Consider the following 17,570-nt stretch of genomic DNA (forward strand, 5'->3'; position numbering starts at 1 on the left):
GTGGCTTCTCTTATCCATTGTCCATCCTGGCCCCATCAGGCTCACCTACTTCCGGCCCAGTCTCTGCAACTGGGTATCCTAGTGAGGACTACCTGGCCTTGCTCTTGCTCACCTACGGGGAGTCTTCACTGAACAGCCAAGAGGGACAGACCTCTTGGCTGCTACCTTGCCCTCACCATCTCTCACACCTTCTCTGTTGGCAGGTCCAATGCAGGAGACAGTGAAGGACTTTTGGAGAATGATCTGGCAGGAGAACTCAGCCAGCATCGTCATGGTCACAAACCTCGTGGAAGTGGGCAGGGTAAGCCTCTCCTGCTGTCCCTTGGTAGGCAGTGCCAGAGGTGTGCTACAGGATCTCTGTACCCTGCACTGTGCTCAGTGCCTCCTGTCCCACACCAAGACCTCCAGAAGCCTCGGGGGAAGATAGCATCCCTCCTGTTTCACATTTGAGCAATTTCCTTGCCTTCAAGTCCTCCATCCCTCTCCTTCGTTCACTTTCTGTTGATAACGTCATCCCATATATTTTGAGGAAATTAAAGCCATCAGATGTGAATGCCCTCATCATTACACACAAAAGCTGCAATCCTACTTGTATCTACAATCGTCTTCTTGTTCTTCCCCTCTTTTGTCAGGCTCAACCATAAGAAATGGCTGTTTTTGTTGACCCAGAATGGTCGACTATCAGCTATTTCCTATGGCTCTGCCCAATACAACAGAAGCCAAGACTCTGCCTTTTCAAAGACAAGCCTGGTGCCTCGAACCTAATTCTGCTCAATAATTTTCTATTTCCCCCACCTCCCTTGAAAAATAAGTCTCTTTCTCATGGCTAGATTTTCTTCCCCTCAGCATGCAGACATGCTCAGTACCTTCCACTTTGAAAAGACAAAACAGGCAAAAATGAATCTCCTGTCTCCACTTTCCTGTTGAACTTTAATGACTCAGATTAAGGCTGTTTCTTCACTCTGTTCTCTTCTACCCGCTCTGATGTAGCTACTCTCTCCATCCCACCAGCAGTGGTATTTGTCCATATCACTCTCATCCTTCATGTGGACAAATCAAGTTGACACTTCTCTCTTGCCATACCCCACCTCTCAGCAGCATCTGACCCTCTGCTACCTGCTCTTTTCCCCCTGCCCTCCAAACCTTGATATTCTTCAGGGCTCAGGCTTCAATCTCCCACTCTGTTCTAGTTGTCTCTCTCCTAGGTCATCCTTAACTAGGCTTAGAAAAAGCACCGCGATTTCCAGTTTGCTTTTGATTCCTCTGTTAACTGTGGTGTTTGTGGATGGGCTCCTGAGTTTAAAGGCAGGTGTACAAACACCAGGATTCAAAGGGCCTTTGCGTATCATATGAATTAACTGAAGAGTGGGCAGGTAAGTTCATCTTAGAAAGAACAAGATGAAATGTCCTGGCCATAGTCACGGGAAAAGGGAATTGAGGCTGTCATGATTCAGTCAAAGGGTGTAGATGTCCCATGTCCTAATGGGGATTTAGGACCAAGTGAGACTTGATCCATAAGTTCACCATTATCTAGTTCATTCCTCAGTTTTATAGATGAAGACCAGACCCAAAGGGTGGAGCAATGACCCTGAAGTCACTCAAACAAGTCGTGGGTGTGACCTGAGTCTTGGCTTTCACCATGATGGACATGGCCCTTGTGCTCAGGCTGTTCCCAGGGACTCAGGCCCTTCAGCTTGAAGCTACTGTGAACAGAAAGGCCATCCAAGAGTTGGAGAATTCAGAGGCAAAATCCAGCCTGCCTACAATATGTCCAGCATTAGAAGCAGATTCCTTTGATGGAAACACTATGAATCCAGATTAGATTTAGTGAAGAGAGCAGTCTCTTAGTAGAACTCTTGCTATTTTCCATGTATTTGCCAGACACTTAATGTGCACTAAATTTATCTCACAACAATCATACAAGGCAAAAGCTCCTCGTTGTTAGTCAGATGGCCTGGGTTTGCATCCCACCTCCACTGCTCCTCAATAGTGGACTTCAGGCAATTTTCCTGGCTTCCCTGTGTTTTAGATCCTCACCTGTAAAGTGGGAATAATAGTAATATCTAAGGTTATGGTGATAAGTAATTAAAATACTATGTGTAAATTATTCATGGAATACTTAATAAGCTATATTCAGCAAAGTAAGTGTTATCTATTATTATTAACAGAAAGCTAAGGCTCAGAGAGATTTCGGCACTTTCTGGAAGATACTGAGTTTCACAACCAAGCAGTGGATCCATTCCCTCCAAAACCTGTTGCACTCTACCAGTGTTTCCCTAAGTGGGTTCCATGGGATGCTAGTCAGCAGGATGCTTAGTGAGAAGAGGGTTCCATGGTTAAATACGTTTGGGAAATGCTGTGTCCTCTGCCCCTTTCAAAGAATTCCTGAAGCGTATTAGCATTAGCACATTTGAGGAGCGAAGTAGTCTTGTAGTGAAGCAGCCTGTTTAACGTTGTTTAATCAGCATTTCCCAAACTCATTTGACCACAAAACCTTTCTTTGTTTGTTTTTTGTTTCTTGTTTTTTTACCTAACACCTATTAGCACCCAGCGGAACACACTGTGGGAAATGCCACGCTAGGCCGTGCGGCGTCCCCCGGAATGGTAATAATGCTTTTGTTCTTTTAAGGGGAAAACATGATCTCTTTTTCCTCCATGGAATGTGACCTGTAGAGTCCCATGTGGGAATGCTTGTTCATAGCATCTGTACCCACTTCCAGGGCAGAGAGCAGGTTTAGAATCTTCCCTCTGCCTAGCACTTCCATTCTTTCCCCAACCTAGAACCTTTCTCCTTCCAGTACCCAACTACCCACTCTTAATAAAGACCCTCTCCTGACCATTTCTGCTTCCACCCCCTAGCTGTTTCCCACCTTTTATTCTCTTCTTTGCTCAGCTGATTGCACTCAGCTGCTTCAGCCTGATATAGCAGATAGAAGACTCAATCAGAAGTAAGAAACTGGCCACATAACCTTGGACAAGTCACTGAACTTCCAAACTTGAGTATTATTTTCATCTGCAAAATGGGAATAATACTCACCTATCTCACCTAGTTTTGTTTCATCACTTTGTGTGATAGTGCATTGGAAAAGGACACGGGGCTTTGCAACAGAAGATGCTACTGTTATTTCTAATGACCCCAGTGCCTCCAGGAGTGAGGTTGGCCCTGTGCAGTGTGCCAGTCCCTGGCCATCTGAGCTCCCCGTGGGCTGAAATGTCACTGAAGTTGTCCCTTGGGCTTATTTGAGTGAGAAAACCAGATGAGGGGGCTGCTCACATTCAGCCACCCTCTCATACATCTTTGTCTCTATCCTTCCTTGTCTCTCATTTGGCCACAGGTGAAGTGTGTGCGATACTGGCCAGATGACACGGAAGTCTATGGAGACATTAAAGTCACCCTGATTGAAACAGAACCCTTAGCGGAATATGTCATTCGTACCTTCACAGTCCAGAAGGTAAGCTTCCCTTGGTTGTGGGCAACCTGTCCAGCAGACTGACCTGTCCATTCAGATCCTATAGAGACCAAGGATCTGATCTGTGCTCAGCCCCATGCCTAGTGCCAAGAACAGTTAGTTATTGGGTCAGACTTGGATAAATGCTATAATGGATCACATGTCTAGTGAGAGGGACAAGTGAAGTCCAACAGACAACACAATGGAATAAAGACATATAAGAAAAGCCACAGAGTAACACGCAAAGGGTGAAGGCAGAGACCCACAGGAGGATGGGATGGTCAGAGAGGGCCTAGAAGTAGGCATTGGGTCCACAATAAAGGATGCAAAGGTTCCAGCCAAGGAAAAGATGGAAGGATTACTATCCCTGGCAGATGCCAAGAAATATGCAAAGTGTGAAAGAGATCAGAACTTTGGATGGATCAGGCCTTTGGTTCTCAAGAAAGAGTTATTTCATCCTCTAGACCATACTTGTCAATGTCTAGAGACAGTTTTGGTCATCACAACGTGGGAGGAGATAGGTTGTTATTGGCATCTAGTGTCTAGAGGCCAGAGGTGTGGATAAATAACCTACAACACAGAGTACATCATAGGTCCCATGACAAGGAATTATCCAGCCCAAAGTGTCAATGGTGTCAAGAATAAGATCTGCCAGGTGTGGTGGCATGTGCCTATAATGCCAGCTCTGAGAAAGCTGGGGCAGGAGGATCACTATAAATTAAGGCCAACCTGGATACACAGTAAGTTCAAATCTAGACTAAACTATGTAGCAAGACACTGTCTCAAAAAAAAAAAGAAAAAAAGAAAAGAATGAGATCCCAAATCATTACTACCTTTATAATTAAACTATTACATAGTCATTACTATTGTATTATATTATGCAGATACTCCTTGATTTACAAAGGGGTTATGCCCTGACTCACTGTCATTTGAAAATGCATTTAACATGCCTAACCTACACAACATTATAGATTAGCAACATAGTCTTCTGAGTGTTATTGTAGAGTATTCATTATTTACCCTTCTAGTGGCACGACCGAGTGGGACTTACAGCTTGCTCTATCAAAGACAGCATCACACCACATACTATGTTACTAATCTGGGAAGAGATCAGAACTCAAAATTCAAGCAACATTCTTACTGGACCTATATCCCTTTTGCACCATTGTAAAGTCAAAAAATCATAAGTCAAACCATGTCAGGGATGTCTGTTTTTTAAAAGCTATATAAATTTACTGAGCACTTATTAAATCCAGTGGTCTTCTAAGTGCTTTGCATAGATTACTTCATTTAATTCTCCTAGTAATACTCTGAGGTAGGTACTGTTTTATCTACATGTTATAGATAAAGAAATTGAGATACAGATTTTAAGTCAGGTGTCCAAATTTGCCCAGGTGTGAGGTGGTAGAACTAGGATTCATAGCTCGGCCCCTGAAGTCCATTGCCCATTCTGCTGTATGAAGATTGTCATTTTCTAAAGTCAGCCATTTCAATGGACCCCCTGGCCACAGGTTTGAGGACACAAAAGGAACTGGGAATTTAAATGCTTTAGATGTGCCCTTGAGATTTGGATAAGACTTTGTGAGGACCAAAGCAGATGCCATGCAGGCAGCACCACAAAATGAGCCCAGTGACATTCTTGCAAACACTATGTGGCCCAGGCTGTACTATTTGCTCTCAGCAGCTCTCCCTTCTCCCCAGACCTGATTTTTTAAAGTCTACTGTCTCAGTTGCAAAAGTCAGGAAGCCCGTATCCCACCCAACTAAGAGGAGGGAGAATAACAGGTACTTGGATGTTGTCTTGCACCAAGTTCTTTAGAAGTAGAGCCTGAGGCAAGGATTCAGATGCACCTGGCATTATCAAAAGAGTTCTTCTAGGAGAAACTCTTGAGAGAGGGAGGCAAGCAAGAGAGAAGAGGTCAGGTAGAGCAAAGATAGAGGATCCATAATGTCTAGTCCGGGCCTGATCCACAGGGGACTTCCAAAGTATAAACCACACCACAGAGGCCAGGACACCAGGCTTTTGTGCTCCCACACTAATCAGTCTACCTACTATAGCTGAGGGGTAACTTCTGGGGTGAGCCAGCTCTTGTCAGCTGAGGGCACATCTCCAGAAAGGAGGACAACTGTGAGGCACTAGCAGCCAGCATTCCCTGCCCCTGATACACACACCCACAAGGAGGTCCTGGGTGGGAAACCAATCTCATCCATCACACTTGTGTTTCTTTCCGGGAACAGAGTTGGGGCAGAAGACTGTGGCCCTTCTTGAGACCTACGCCCTGAGCATGGAGCCCTGGTAGATTTGTGGGAGCAAGCCATGCTGAGGCTTTAGGGTCATGTCTTGGGCTGTCTTTTTGTTTCTCTTTTAAATGGTCACAAGGGGGGAGATTTTCCATAAGGAGGTGCCCTTAAAGACCCCAAGGGCTTCTGGGATTATTTCATCTCTGTGGACTCTTCATGCTAACAGGCAGGCACTTGGGGCTTTAGCTCAAAATTAATCCCTGAGTTAGGGACCAGGAATTATAAATCAGAAGTGTTTTCTTTCCCAAAGGGAGCATTAGGAAGAAGAGCCTTTGAGCAGTAGTCACAGCACAGGTTTGAAGGGCTCAAACCTAGGCTTCTGGGTACAACTGACTCAGAGGATAAGGTTCTTCGAGCTTCAGCTCACCTGTTGCTCTTAGCCACGGCCTTTGTTTTCTCTCTCCTGATCAGACTCTGCCTCCCATCTTACTCAATCTTAGTTTGGGTTTCTGGGAAGCAGACCAGGAGGTTGCAGTGATCTGGATGTGCAGATCCCGTTAAGTGAGAACTCACAGAAGAAGAGGGTGGAGGAGACAGGACAGGGTGAAGACAGGAAAAAGGAGCCAAGCCAGGATATGGTCCTAACAGATTCTGCTGCCACCTGACCCCACCCGAGCCCTGGAGGCAAACTGCTCTGTATATTTGGTCCAATCTGGAAACAAAGCGGCACTTTGCACCTTGATGAGGATAGCTAGTCATTCTGGCTCATCTAGAGCAGTCCTGGTTTTAGCACTGAAAATTCATATCTTGGGAAGGTGCTGGGCAAATGACAAAGACAGTCAATCTCCCAGTCCTCCTGCCAGTCACTGAGGGCCAGCTGTACTCTTCTCCCCATGGGGGCACTGGTCTCTAAAGAAAAGGAATATGGGCCGTCTTTAGCCAAGATGCATGAGAGTTGAAGATGGTGCATCAGTCCAAGGATGGAGACCTGAGTGAGTACACAACCCTGGAACATCCATCCATGTCCATCCTCCATGTAGCAGCCAGCAGATTCCTCCTAAACTGCAAGTCTGATTATGAGTTTACTTCTATGCAGCCACCTGTGTGGTCTCCCTGTGGATTGCTGGTGCCTTTGAGATGAAATCAAAGCTGTGACTTGGATTCAGCCAAGGCCTCTGGGGTCCAGCACCCCATCCTCCCACACAGCCAATGCTGTCTTCCATGGTCCTCATGCATTACCTTGGGCTCTTTGTTGTTCTCTACACACAACATGCTAAGTCCTATTCCCTTGTCCTCATCTATGCTATCCTTCTGCATTGATCCCCTCCAGGTCTTCAACTGAGTAGTACCTATACATCAGTATCATGATGATGAGGCCTACAGTCTGTAGGGCCAGCTAGGGGGAAATTATAAGTTTACAATTTATTAGTTGTGTTGTGATTTAGGCATGTTTCTAAACTTTGCTTAGCCTCAGTTTCCTCACCCATAACATAGAGGTAACAATATGACCTTGACATGAGGATTAAATGAATTAATAAATAATTCAGAAGAGTGACAGGTACATAGTCAGTGCTTAATAAATGTTAACTAATTTCATGATTATTGCATGATTCAAATCAAGCATCGCCTCCTGCAGGAACCTGTGTCTGATTTTTTCACTCTCCTTTACACATTTTAATACAGTTATACACAAAGGAGTCTTCCTCACTAGCAATGCCACGAATTGTTCCAGGGGAAGAGTTATGACTTTTATTTCCTCCCGTCTAGTGCCCCGCACAAGTCTAGCATAGATACCCCTTAGTGAATAGCTTTTTTTTTTTTTTTTTTTTTTTGGTTTTTTTCCAATACTGGGAATCGAACTCACGACCTCGCACTTGCCAGGCAGGTGCTGTGCCACTGAGCTAAATCCCCAGCCCCTGTGAATAGCTTTTAACAGGAAGAATGAAAAATCAGACTGTTCCTACTGAATAAACATCCTATAAGAACTTTCAAAGAGAGTTCACTGAAAAAACAGTGTATCACTGTCTCTGGAACTCAGAATATGTATTAACACACAAAAAGACTCTGAGTAGTCCTGCAATAAAGCAGTTGGCTTCACTTTAACTTGTTGCTGATTGTCCAAACGTTCCTGATCACAGAGTCACTGTGTGGTAACCCTGCCAAGGCCTTGACCTCCCTGGACAGCAGGGAGGCAGGCGCCTCAGTGCAGTAGCTGCAGCGGCCCAAGTGCCGGGCTGGGTACACCAGGGCAGCAGCTGGAAGAATAGAGACCCATTCTCTCCTCAGAAAGGCTACCATGAGATCCGGGAACTCCGCCTCTTCCACTTCACCAGCTGGCCTGACCACGGTGTCCCCTGCTATGCTACGGGCCTCCTGGGCTTCGTCCGCCAGGTCAAGTTCCTCAATCCCCCCGAAGCTGGGCCTATAGTGGTCCACTGCAGGTGAGTCAAAGCCAGGCTCCAACCAACTGTGCCTGTGTAGCTTTTATCTTTGTAAGGATAACATTCTCTCGTCCAGTGGCGGTGATACCCCCTATTCCAGTGCCCAACCCTTTCTGATGAGAACCCAGCCCCACCATCTAACAAGTAGCTGTAGTAGAAGTAGCCATCATTGGTGTTAACATTCCCAGGTGATATAGCCAGGGTACTGGCAGCATCTGCTTTGTGTGCATGTGAGCCTACCCGCATTATTTCACTTACTTGTCATCTAACCTTGAGAATCGGTTGTTATTATCATTTTTATTTGACAGACAAGGAAACCAAGATGTGAGACGGTAGACACAGGTGCGCAGTGGCAGAGCCAGGATATGTAACATGATCTTCTCCAGACAGTCACCCGTAGCTCCCTAATGTGGCAGTGGGGTGCCTTCTCTTCATTCTACCAACCCCTGGCCTGTAGCATCCTCAATAGAGAGTAAATGGACAGTGTGAGGTTTTACTTGATTATAGATAGGAGATATTTTCAGCTTTGACCTAGACAGTCACATTGAGAAAGCGTGACACATCTTTCAGTGCTCCTAAATGATGATGAAGCATCCTGTCAAGGGCATGAAGAATTGGAGGAGCGTGAGTGTTTAGACCTAAAGGCCAAGTAGCCTGCATTGCCCTCCTTCCCCTTGGTTCTCTTTGCAAGTGTGACCTTGGGCCCAGCCCGTCTTTGCAGCCCCTACATGCTCAAGTTGTCTCATCCTTGCACTGGCGGTGTCCACATCAGTTAAGGGACCAGGAAGACTCAGTAAACTGTGGATGTCTCAGATCCAACTCTATTCTCACACAGCATCCATGCATCTTCTGTAAAATAGTAAATATACAGACCCATTTCACAGATAAAGCAATTAAGGATTTGGCAGGACCCTCCAGGGTGTGTCAGCATTGTGCATGAGTTCTTTGCTTTATAACTCATAACAAACCAAGGACAATAGCTCATGAGTGCTCAAGCCCTGTGACCCAAACAGTAGCCAGTGTAAGGATAAAGGGGAACATGAGAAAATAGCAAATATTTATCAGGCTCTCCACTATGTGTAGCACTGGCTGTGTTCCTGTATCTCCACAGCAAGTCACCTTACTGCATCAGAGCAGAGTAGTACCCACTCCTGGGGCTCATAAGATTAAATGAGTTGGTTAATATGCACTAAATGCCTAACAGAAACCCTGACTTATAATAAGCACTTAAAAATATCACTCTTCTCTGCTTGTTAATAATACCTCCCTTCCCCAGACTGTTAGTCCTTAAGGACAGGAACCATGTCGTACTGATCTGCATATCTCCACTCTTAATCCCAGAATCCAGTGTACTGTAGATGCTCAATAAATATTTGTTGACTATAAGTAGCAAATATTTATTGAGAAACCATTGTGCAGCTAGGCAAAGGGCAAAGCAGTTTGCATGCGTTATGCTTTTTAAACAAAATTTCATGCCATTTAAATATATCATACTGTTAATGCTATGACGTAGAACTACTTTTATTATTATCAGCATCATTTTACAAGTGAGAGTAATGAAACTCAGAAAGCTTAAGTCATTTACTGCAGGCCACTCAGCTAGTAAGTAATAGAATCAGGATGTGATCCCAGGGGTCGCTTCCAAATATCATGTGTTTAATTACTATGTGGTACTAAAATAAACACAGTACAACCTTTACAAAGTCTCTGCCCAAAGGATGCATTCAGTGTGTGAGAAAATGGGCTCACAGGCATTGAGCAACTCATTCATTGACAGTGGATCCAAAATTGAAAACCAAATCAAGCTGCTTCTTTCCTTAAAATATGTTGAAAATAAGACTTAGAAGAGGAGATAAATAGAGTAGCTCTTTGTACTCCCTCCAGGAAACTAAAGCCCAGAGAGTTGAGTCCCTTTTGAGCGGGTCTGGACTGTGGTAGAAGGGAGGCATTTTGAGGCAGAAATAAGTCAGACTTCAATTAACGCAAGCTGTGATGCTTTGTCATGAATGAAGACTGTTCATACCAGTTTAATTTCCAGATCATTGAGGGTTATGGTCCCCACTGGCCTATGCTTCTTGGATGTATCAGTTAATATTGCTTTTCCATCTTACCCCATCTCTCCTGCTCTTTGCATTTCCTTTGATTTTTCACATTATTAGATAAAGACATTTATTTACATAGGGGAAATAAGATATGAAACAGCCAAAGCAGGCCTCCTTGACAGTGTGCCTGGGCTTCCCTTCCAAAACCGTGTGCTTATGGCAAATATCTTATGTGTCTCTGGTTCAGCATCATTAGTTTGGAAACCAGCACTAATTTGGGAAGGATTGGCCATGCTCTGTGGAGTCTCACTGAGTTCTCTTGTTATTTTGTTCTTGGTCTGAGATTCTCCTAACAAAGCCATCAAAGATCAGAAATTGAATGCATGTCAGGAAATTGATGCCCGACAAGGCTCCATGGCTATCACCTGCTCCTATTGAATGATTGATTCTGTTGGTTCATCGTCCTGAGTAAGTAGGTGCAGGTGAAGCCTCATACAGAGCCTTGGACCAGGGACTCCAGATTCACTCTGTGCCTTTGGGACAGCTCAGAGGTTTCATGTTTCTACTTTCTGACTTTCTCACTCATTTCCTTTCTGTTATGTCTCTGTTCCTCTTTGTTGTTTCCATCCATCAGTGTATTTTCTACAAATGAAAAAAAAAGTAAAAAAGGGAAAAGAAATGGAAAGGCATGTATGTTAGGCAACACCAATGTGCCAGGCACTGTGTTAAATATTTCACTCTATACAGGTGGGTCATCTTTATCCATCAGTTGAAGAAACTACATACCCACATACTGTGTAAGCATGCATTATGTGTCATAAGTATTATTCTGAAAGGAAGTGTATAAGCACATTTTCTGGAGTCAGACTGCCTGTGTGAAATTCCGTGTTCTACCACTTGCCAGCTGTGTGACATCAGGCAAAGTAAGCCCTGTGTGCCTCAATATTTTTACCTGTGAAATGGGGTGCAAAACTTGCTACCAAACTCAGAGGTAACATTTGTGAGACTCTGAGAACACTCTGGCAATTAGCAAGCATTAAATAGTTGTTGGCTAAGTGAATATAGCAAAATCAATCAGTCCCGATAAGATAGCACCCAAAGGCAAGCATTACTCCTCCAGCTTACAAAAGAGAAAGCCGAGGCTCCAGGCTCTGAGTTTGATTATTTGCTCAGGCCTCTCCCAGAGTGCTGAGATTCCAGTGGTTTTGTCTGATAGCAGCAGCATATGCCTCTCAACATGACCCTCAGGGATGGAGGCCACTGGTGGGACTGGTCCCATCCCAACATCCTTAACACGGATTATCCTGTTTCATCCAGTGCTGGAGCTGGGAGGACTGGCTGCTTCATCGCCATTGATACCATGCTTGACATGGCTGAGAACGAAGGAGTGGTGGACATCTTCAACTGTGTGCGTGAGCTGCGTGCACAGAGGGTCAACTTGGTGCAGACAGAGGTGAGTCATGGGAGATTAACCAGCCAGCTACCTGCAGCCTGTCCGTGACCAAGGAAAAGCATTGCAGGAACAGAGAGACCCACAGGTGGTGGCATTCTATAGAGAAGGACCTAGGTGCAGGAAAGGAGAGTGGCCATGTGGTTTGCTATGGTGAGACCGCTGTAGAGGCTGGAAAACCCCAGGCAATCCTAAAGATCTGTAGTACCAGGACTTCCACCCATGATGAATGGTGATGTGTTCCCCATTGCTAAAGTCATTCAAGCCAAAACTGAATGGCAGCTGTCAGGGATTCTTTGAATAGTATTCCAGCCTTGGATGAAGGAGTAAGAGGGAAGGGACAGACTGGTATTTACTGAATGCTTACTATGTTCTAAGTATCAATTCAGGCACTGAAAGAAATCGCTTAATCAGCAAAATTCTTGAGTTCCAGCCCTTGAAGGAGAGAAAGTCCTCTAGGAACCTTGTTGGCCAGTTAGAGCTCAAGGAAGGAAATAGAGGGCATTTTTCTTTATTGTTTCACATCTACTGTGAACTAGGGAATGCTCTTTGTTGTACTCAAGAGACTGTGTAGTTTCTCCTCCATAGCGATCTATGGTGTGACCCCTACTAGAGTATCCGTCTTGTCAATGAAGCGGATATTGACAAACTGTTTCCCCATGACCTCACATCCAACTGTGGTAGAACCTGGGTCCATGTGCTGCCAAGGCCTACATCCTTTGTTCTGAACCACTCTATCTTACTAACCAACCTTCTCTGACTGTCCCACTCCTCCATGCCTTGGCTTGTCATTCTTGTAATAAGCCCAGGTATTCTAGTGAATACCTTTCATGCCCAGGCAGAGCTGGGACACATGAGATCTGCCTCTACCCTGCAAAGTGAAGCTACCCATGGCCTTGGACACAGCATTCCTTCCTGGCTCTGCAGTGAAGACCCTCATGGATGGGTTCACACCCACAGGACCTGGCTGCAGGCTCTGAGCTAACTCACACAGGCCAGAGTTCAGGCTTCTAGCACTGCAGCCCAGACAACTGCTTTACTGCTTCCCACATCCATGCATGACACACTAAGTGTACTTTATAGAGAGAAATAAGCCATGTTTTTTTCAGGACAAAAGTCACTCAACAACCACTTTTCATGAGTCCCAACAGCAAGTTCTGCCTGGTGGATTTAGAAAAGACTTTCCAAAAGGAATGAAACATTGAAAGGTATAGTGAAAAGGGTGGGGAGTTTCAGAAGAGAAGAGCAGGTCCAAAGAACCGGGATGGGAATGCATTAAGCACAGGTGTTAGGAGCAGGCCCCGAGACAGAGACTTGAAGGCAAGCGGAGATTGTTGCGGCGGTAATCCCAAGACACCTGTTTGGCAAGTGGGAGAAGTGAGACAGAGGGGGAAGGAAACAAACAAAGAGTATTTATCAGGCTGTTAAATACACGGTAGACACCTGGACCCTGGTCCTGCTAAGGAATTCTGATAGTGAGGAACCTGAATCTGTAATTTGTCCCATCAAAGGGGAGAAAGAACTTGGGTTTTATCCTCAGCTCTCACTCTGTCATCGCTTGAGGGCTCCTTACTCCGGCATTACCTCCTTAGCTTTGTGGCTTACCAGCACATAGCCCAAGTGTGCTTCTGGGGCTAGAGAAAGCCTTCCAAAAAGAATAATCACAGATTATTAGCTGCACGTAAGCTGTGGCAGGTAAAGGTAAAGGTAAAACTGAGATGTGGGCAAGGCACCAAGAACACCTGCCATGTTCTGTCCACAAGTTTCTCATTTTATCATGATTCTGTTGTTCAATTAGGAAGAAAACACGCCATGGATCAGGCAGTGACTATGAAATATGAGGACGCGGTCCTTTGGGTTATAAGATAAAAAGTATGGACTCAGCAATATACATCATGCCCAGTCTTCATGGCTACTGTTCCTATCTAACCCCCTATTCCCTCTCCCTGTCCTTGGCCGTGCAGGAGCAGTATGTGTTTGTGCACGACGCCATCCTGGAAGCATGCCTCTGCGGCAACACGGCCATCCCTGTGTGTGAGTTCCGCTCTCTCTACTACAACATCAGTAGGCTGGACCCCCAGACGAACTCCAGCCAGATCAAAGATGAATTTCAGGTATGGACAAATCTTGGAGATGGTCCTAGTCCATTTGAACTATTATAACAAATTTCCATCAGCTGTGTGGTTTAAATAGTAGATATTGCTTTGTCACATTTCTGGAGGCTGGGGAGTCGCGGATCAAACCGCCAGGAAATTTGGTGTCTGCAGAGGGCTCAGACACTCTTCAGGTTTCCGGGTGACTGCCTTCTTCTTGTAGCTTCACACAGCGGAAAGCAGAGAAGAAGAAAGCTCTCACATCTCTTTTTTAGAGAACACTAACTCCATGTGTAAGGGTTCCACTCTCCTGACCTAATTATCTCCCACAGAACCCACTGTCTAAAACCATCACCATGGCAACATATGCCTTTGTTGGGTACACATTTAGTCTATAGTAGTGACTCTGCCAACTTCAGTGGTGCTGTGCATGTTTATGGGGTTTCCTTTGTGAGAACTGAGCTGTCCACAGACTTTCCAGCTGCAGTGCCAGGCAGCTGCAGAGTGCATTCCAAAACACCAAATGCATAGCCATGAGCAGCTACTAGCCAATAACTCAGTGATGGCTGAGGCTTGCGTTTAACTATAATTATGTTTTTAAACTTAGGTCTTATTTAGCCCTACTCTAGGTTGTGAAAGGAGATATGCACATAGATATGAATTTCATGCTTCTTTGTTCCTGGAGGGCCCCAGGTTCTCTCAGCTGATCTTTACAACTTGAAGGGTAGGCATGTTCTAGAGATGATCAGCAGGAGCTTCATTTGGGAAATGCAAAATCTTGGACCCCACTCAGATCTGATTAAAAACCTGCAATTTAAAAGGATCTCTGAGTGACTATTTATCAAAATTTCAGATGCATAATCCTAGAGCACAGCTCAGTCATAGCAGATCTGTACCTTGGAGCCAATATGGTTAGACTTGTGGAAACTTCATTCAGAGAGGCCTGGACATGATTCACTGAATACAGTAAAGCTAGAGTTCAGCAGTCTCTCCCAAGGCCAGTACCAGGCTCATGCTTGAGCAAGAGGAGTTGAGAACCAGGTGGAAGGAGGTAAAGATCTTCTTTGTCATGCCCACAAACATACAGCTCCAGGACTTACCTCAAGCCTGTGAGGAAGTGTTGGGTTCATGGTTTCATGGGCAGATACCCCAGCCAGGTCAGTGCTTTAGTGTTCCTTCAAATAGTCCTTTACTGAGCAGAGACAGTATGACAAATGCCTGGAGGATGGAAGGCAGAGAACTCTGGGCATGGGAGACAGAATCCAGTCTCTATTTTCTGGGGAAGTTCTGGTTCTAAATTTCAAGACTTACCCTGCCGAGCATAAGCCCTGCAATTTTGCAGATCTATTAGAGCATACCGCTTGTGGTCTCTCATCCACCCTGAGCATCCTTCCATTCTCATACAGGTTTCTTTTTGAGAAGAGTGCTGGTAAACCATTTTCCTGATTCTATGACACTTCAAGTGGCTTTCAGCACTCATTAGGGATTCCCTCCTCCTATTCCTATCATGTGCTCTTCTGGCTGGACTATCTTTTAATGCAGCATTGGCTGAGTTGAACTATTTAGTCCAACAGGCTGGCAGAGCCATGTCTGAGCCTGTGTGTGGGCATGCTGCCTCTGCACCCTTGGCATTTTAAAAATGTTATACAGTCCCTTAGCAAAGGCTCTCAATCACCAGTCTCACAGCAGTGAGCAGGATATGATGGAACACCACCACCATGGAGGAGGCATGGGTCCCAGGAAAAAGATAGCAGGGCCAACCTTAAAGGGTGGACATAAACAAGCTAGGCTAAAGTGGAACATCATTGTCCCTGCTCCTCAGAGGAAACTATCTAAGCAGTGTCTATGTGCCCTCCTTATCCCCACAGACACTCAACATTGTGACACCCCGTGTCCGACCTGAGGACTGCAGCATCGGGCTCCTGCCCCGAAACCATGACAAGAATCGTAGCATGGATGTCCTGCCTCTGGACCGCTGCCTGCCTTTCCTCATCTCGGTGGATGGAGAATCCAGCAACTATATCAATGCAGCACTGATGGATGTAAGCAGGGTCCCGGCAGGAAACTGCTGGCTGGTGTTCCAGGGAAAAGTTTCTTCCTGAAGTGGAGCTGACTGCACTCCCAGGCCCTGACTCCACCAGCCAGCCTCTCCTTGCTTCTGACCTGCTGGCCTTGAGCACCTTTGCTCATCCGGAAGGCTCAGGCTTACACCTAGACACAAGCTTGGATCTTGGCTCCTTGGCTCAAAGAACCTGGAGAGCATAGATCAAAAGCTTAAAGTGACTCTGATGACATGACAACAAAACTGAAGTCCTACATGCACACTGTCCCACCTCCCGGAGAGCTAATTTAACCTGGACTTCAGTTTAGGCAGCATTCCTTATGCCAGGCCTTGCCTGATCCCTGGTAACACAAGAAGGTGCATAGATTCTTCCTACAGGCACCTCCCATTCAGCTTCCCAGATAACTCCTGTGCAGAGGAGAGGGCAAGGATGGCACATAGTAGGTGCTCCGCAAGTGGCTATTAGATAAGTGGTGGGAAGCAGTAAAAGGAAAAAAAAAACAGGCCACGTTCCTAACAATACTGTCAGGGCTGTTGTCAAGTCCAAGAAGGGCACTATCCCCTGCTGTGATTTGGGATTTAGGTGCTGTTTTGCCCCAGCGGGGGCAAATTCTTCTCATATTCTTCTCCTTCAGGTCTTCCAGCTACTTCTGGTTATCACCATCCCACCTCCATAACAGAGAGATGTTTGTAGCAGGACAGAAACATGGACCATCTAGTCCCATCCATGTACTTTTCAGCAGAAGAAGCTGAGGGTGAATTGCAAAAGAGAGTTGTTTGAGGTCATCCAAAAGACCAGTAGCAAAGCCAAACCCAGGGCTCCCAGCTGTCACTCTAGAATTCATTTCTTGAGCATTCCCACAGCTTGTTTGATTTCTGTAAGAGGCAGAAATCTTGCCTCCCGACGCTCAGGACAAAGAACATTGCCTGGTTGGGAATGAGCTGTTCCAGGCGCCCTTTCCCAGCCCTTCTCACTCTGAGGTGATGCCCATGTAGCTCATGCACCCTCGCACAGAAACATCGGATGCTGTCAGCTGGGCTCTTCTCTGACCTCTGACCCTCCTGAGCTTTCTCTCCAAGGGTCTTAGGTGTTGGAAGCAAGGAGGTGACGGAGGCCAGTGCCTACCTCACCTCTCAAGAGGCCTCTCTGGTTTTGCCCACAGGTTCTTGTGCTCCCCATAAAAACCCTGGCTGTGTGCTCAGAAGCAAAGAGCATTGTCTTGATCATATCAAGCAGGTGGAGACAGAGAGAAAACCTCTGGTTGTAGGTTAGGACCTTCCAAGGGCAGTGTGTGAGTGTATGTATATGCGAGCATGAATGTGCAAGTGTGCTTGAGTGAGATGACAGGCGATGTGGAGAGGGTCGCCCACACCTCCAAGCTTCTCCTAGCTTCCCCTAGTTGTCTGAACCTACTCCCTTCCTTCATCCAAGTAACGATCAAACAAGCCCCTGGCCTCTACTTAGTAGGTTAGATGCTGCCTGGGGTCAAATGCCTTCTGCCAAGCTCAGATTCAGACTGTATTCTCTTTGTCCACCGGGCATTTCTCCTGTGAGCCATCACTAGGGCCTTTGCCTTTCTTATATTAAAAAAAAAAAAAAGAAAAAAAAGAAAAAACTCTTTATCTGTATTCCAGCTCAGTCTGTGCATTATCTGGTAACCATAGCAGCTTTGCCTCTAGCAGAAAAAAAATGAAGTCCTCTGGGTTAATTTTTAATGTTTCCCCTGGTAAAGGATGATGTTATCCATGAAATGGATTGCTGGCTGATCCCTGAAACTCGGCAGGAGCACGG

The 17,570-nt window shown here is 45.7% G+C and overlaps 1 protein-coding gene across 2 annotated transcripts in view; it reads left to right on the forward strand.

Moving 5' to 3' along the window:
- Positions 1-17,570, forward strand: part of Ptprt (protein tyrosine phosphatase, receptor type, T) — a 775,250-nt gene that overhangs the window by 732,142 nt on the left and 25,538 nt on the right. For both annotated transcript variants that reach the window (XM_013518366.1, XM_005392501.2), the window contains exons 21-27: positions 204-301; positions 2,545-2,604; positions 3,336-3,452; positions 7,977-8,131; positions 11,491-11,626; positions 13,588-13,737; positions 15,585-15,758. In XM_013518366.1, coding sequence (XP_013373820.1) covers positions 204-301; positions 2,545-2,604; positions 3,336-3,452; positions 7,977-8,131; positions 11,491-11,626; positions 13,588-13,737; positions 15,585-15,758 — 890 coding nt within the window. The remainder of the gene's footprint in view (positions 1-203; positions 302-2,544; positions 2,605-3,335; positions 3,453-7,976; positions 8,132-11,490; positions 11,627-13,587; positions 13,738-15,584; positions 15,759-17,570) is intronic.

Source organism: Chinchilla lanigera, unplaced genomic scaffold (assembly GCF_000276665.1).
Source record: "Chinchilla lanigera isolate Chin_1 unplaced genomic scaffold, ChiLan1.0 scaffold00044, whole genome shotgun sequence".
NCBI classification, from domain to species: domain Eukaryota; kingdom Metazoa; phylum Chordata; class Mammalia; order Rodentia; family Chinchillidae; genus Chinchilla; species Chinchilla lanigera.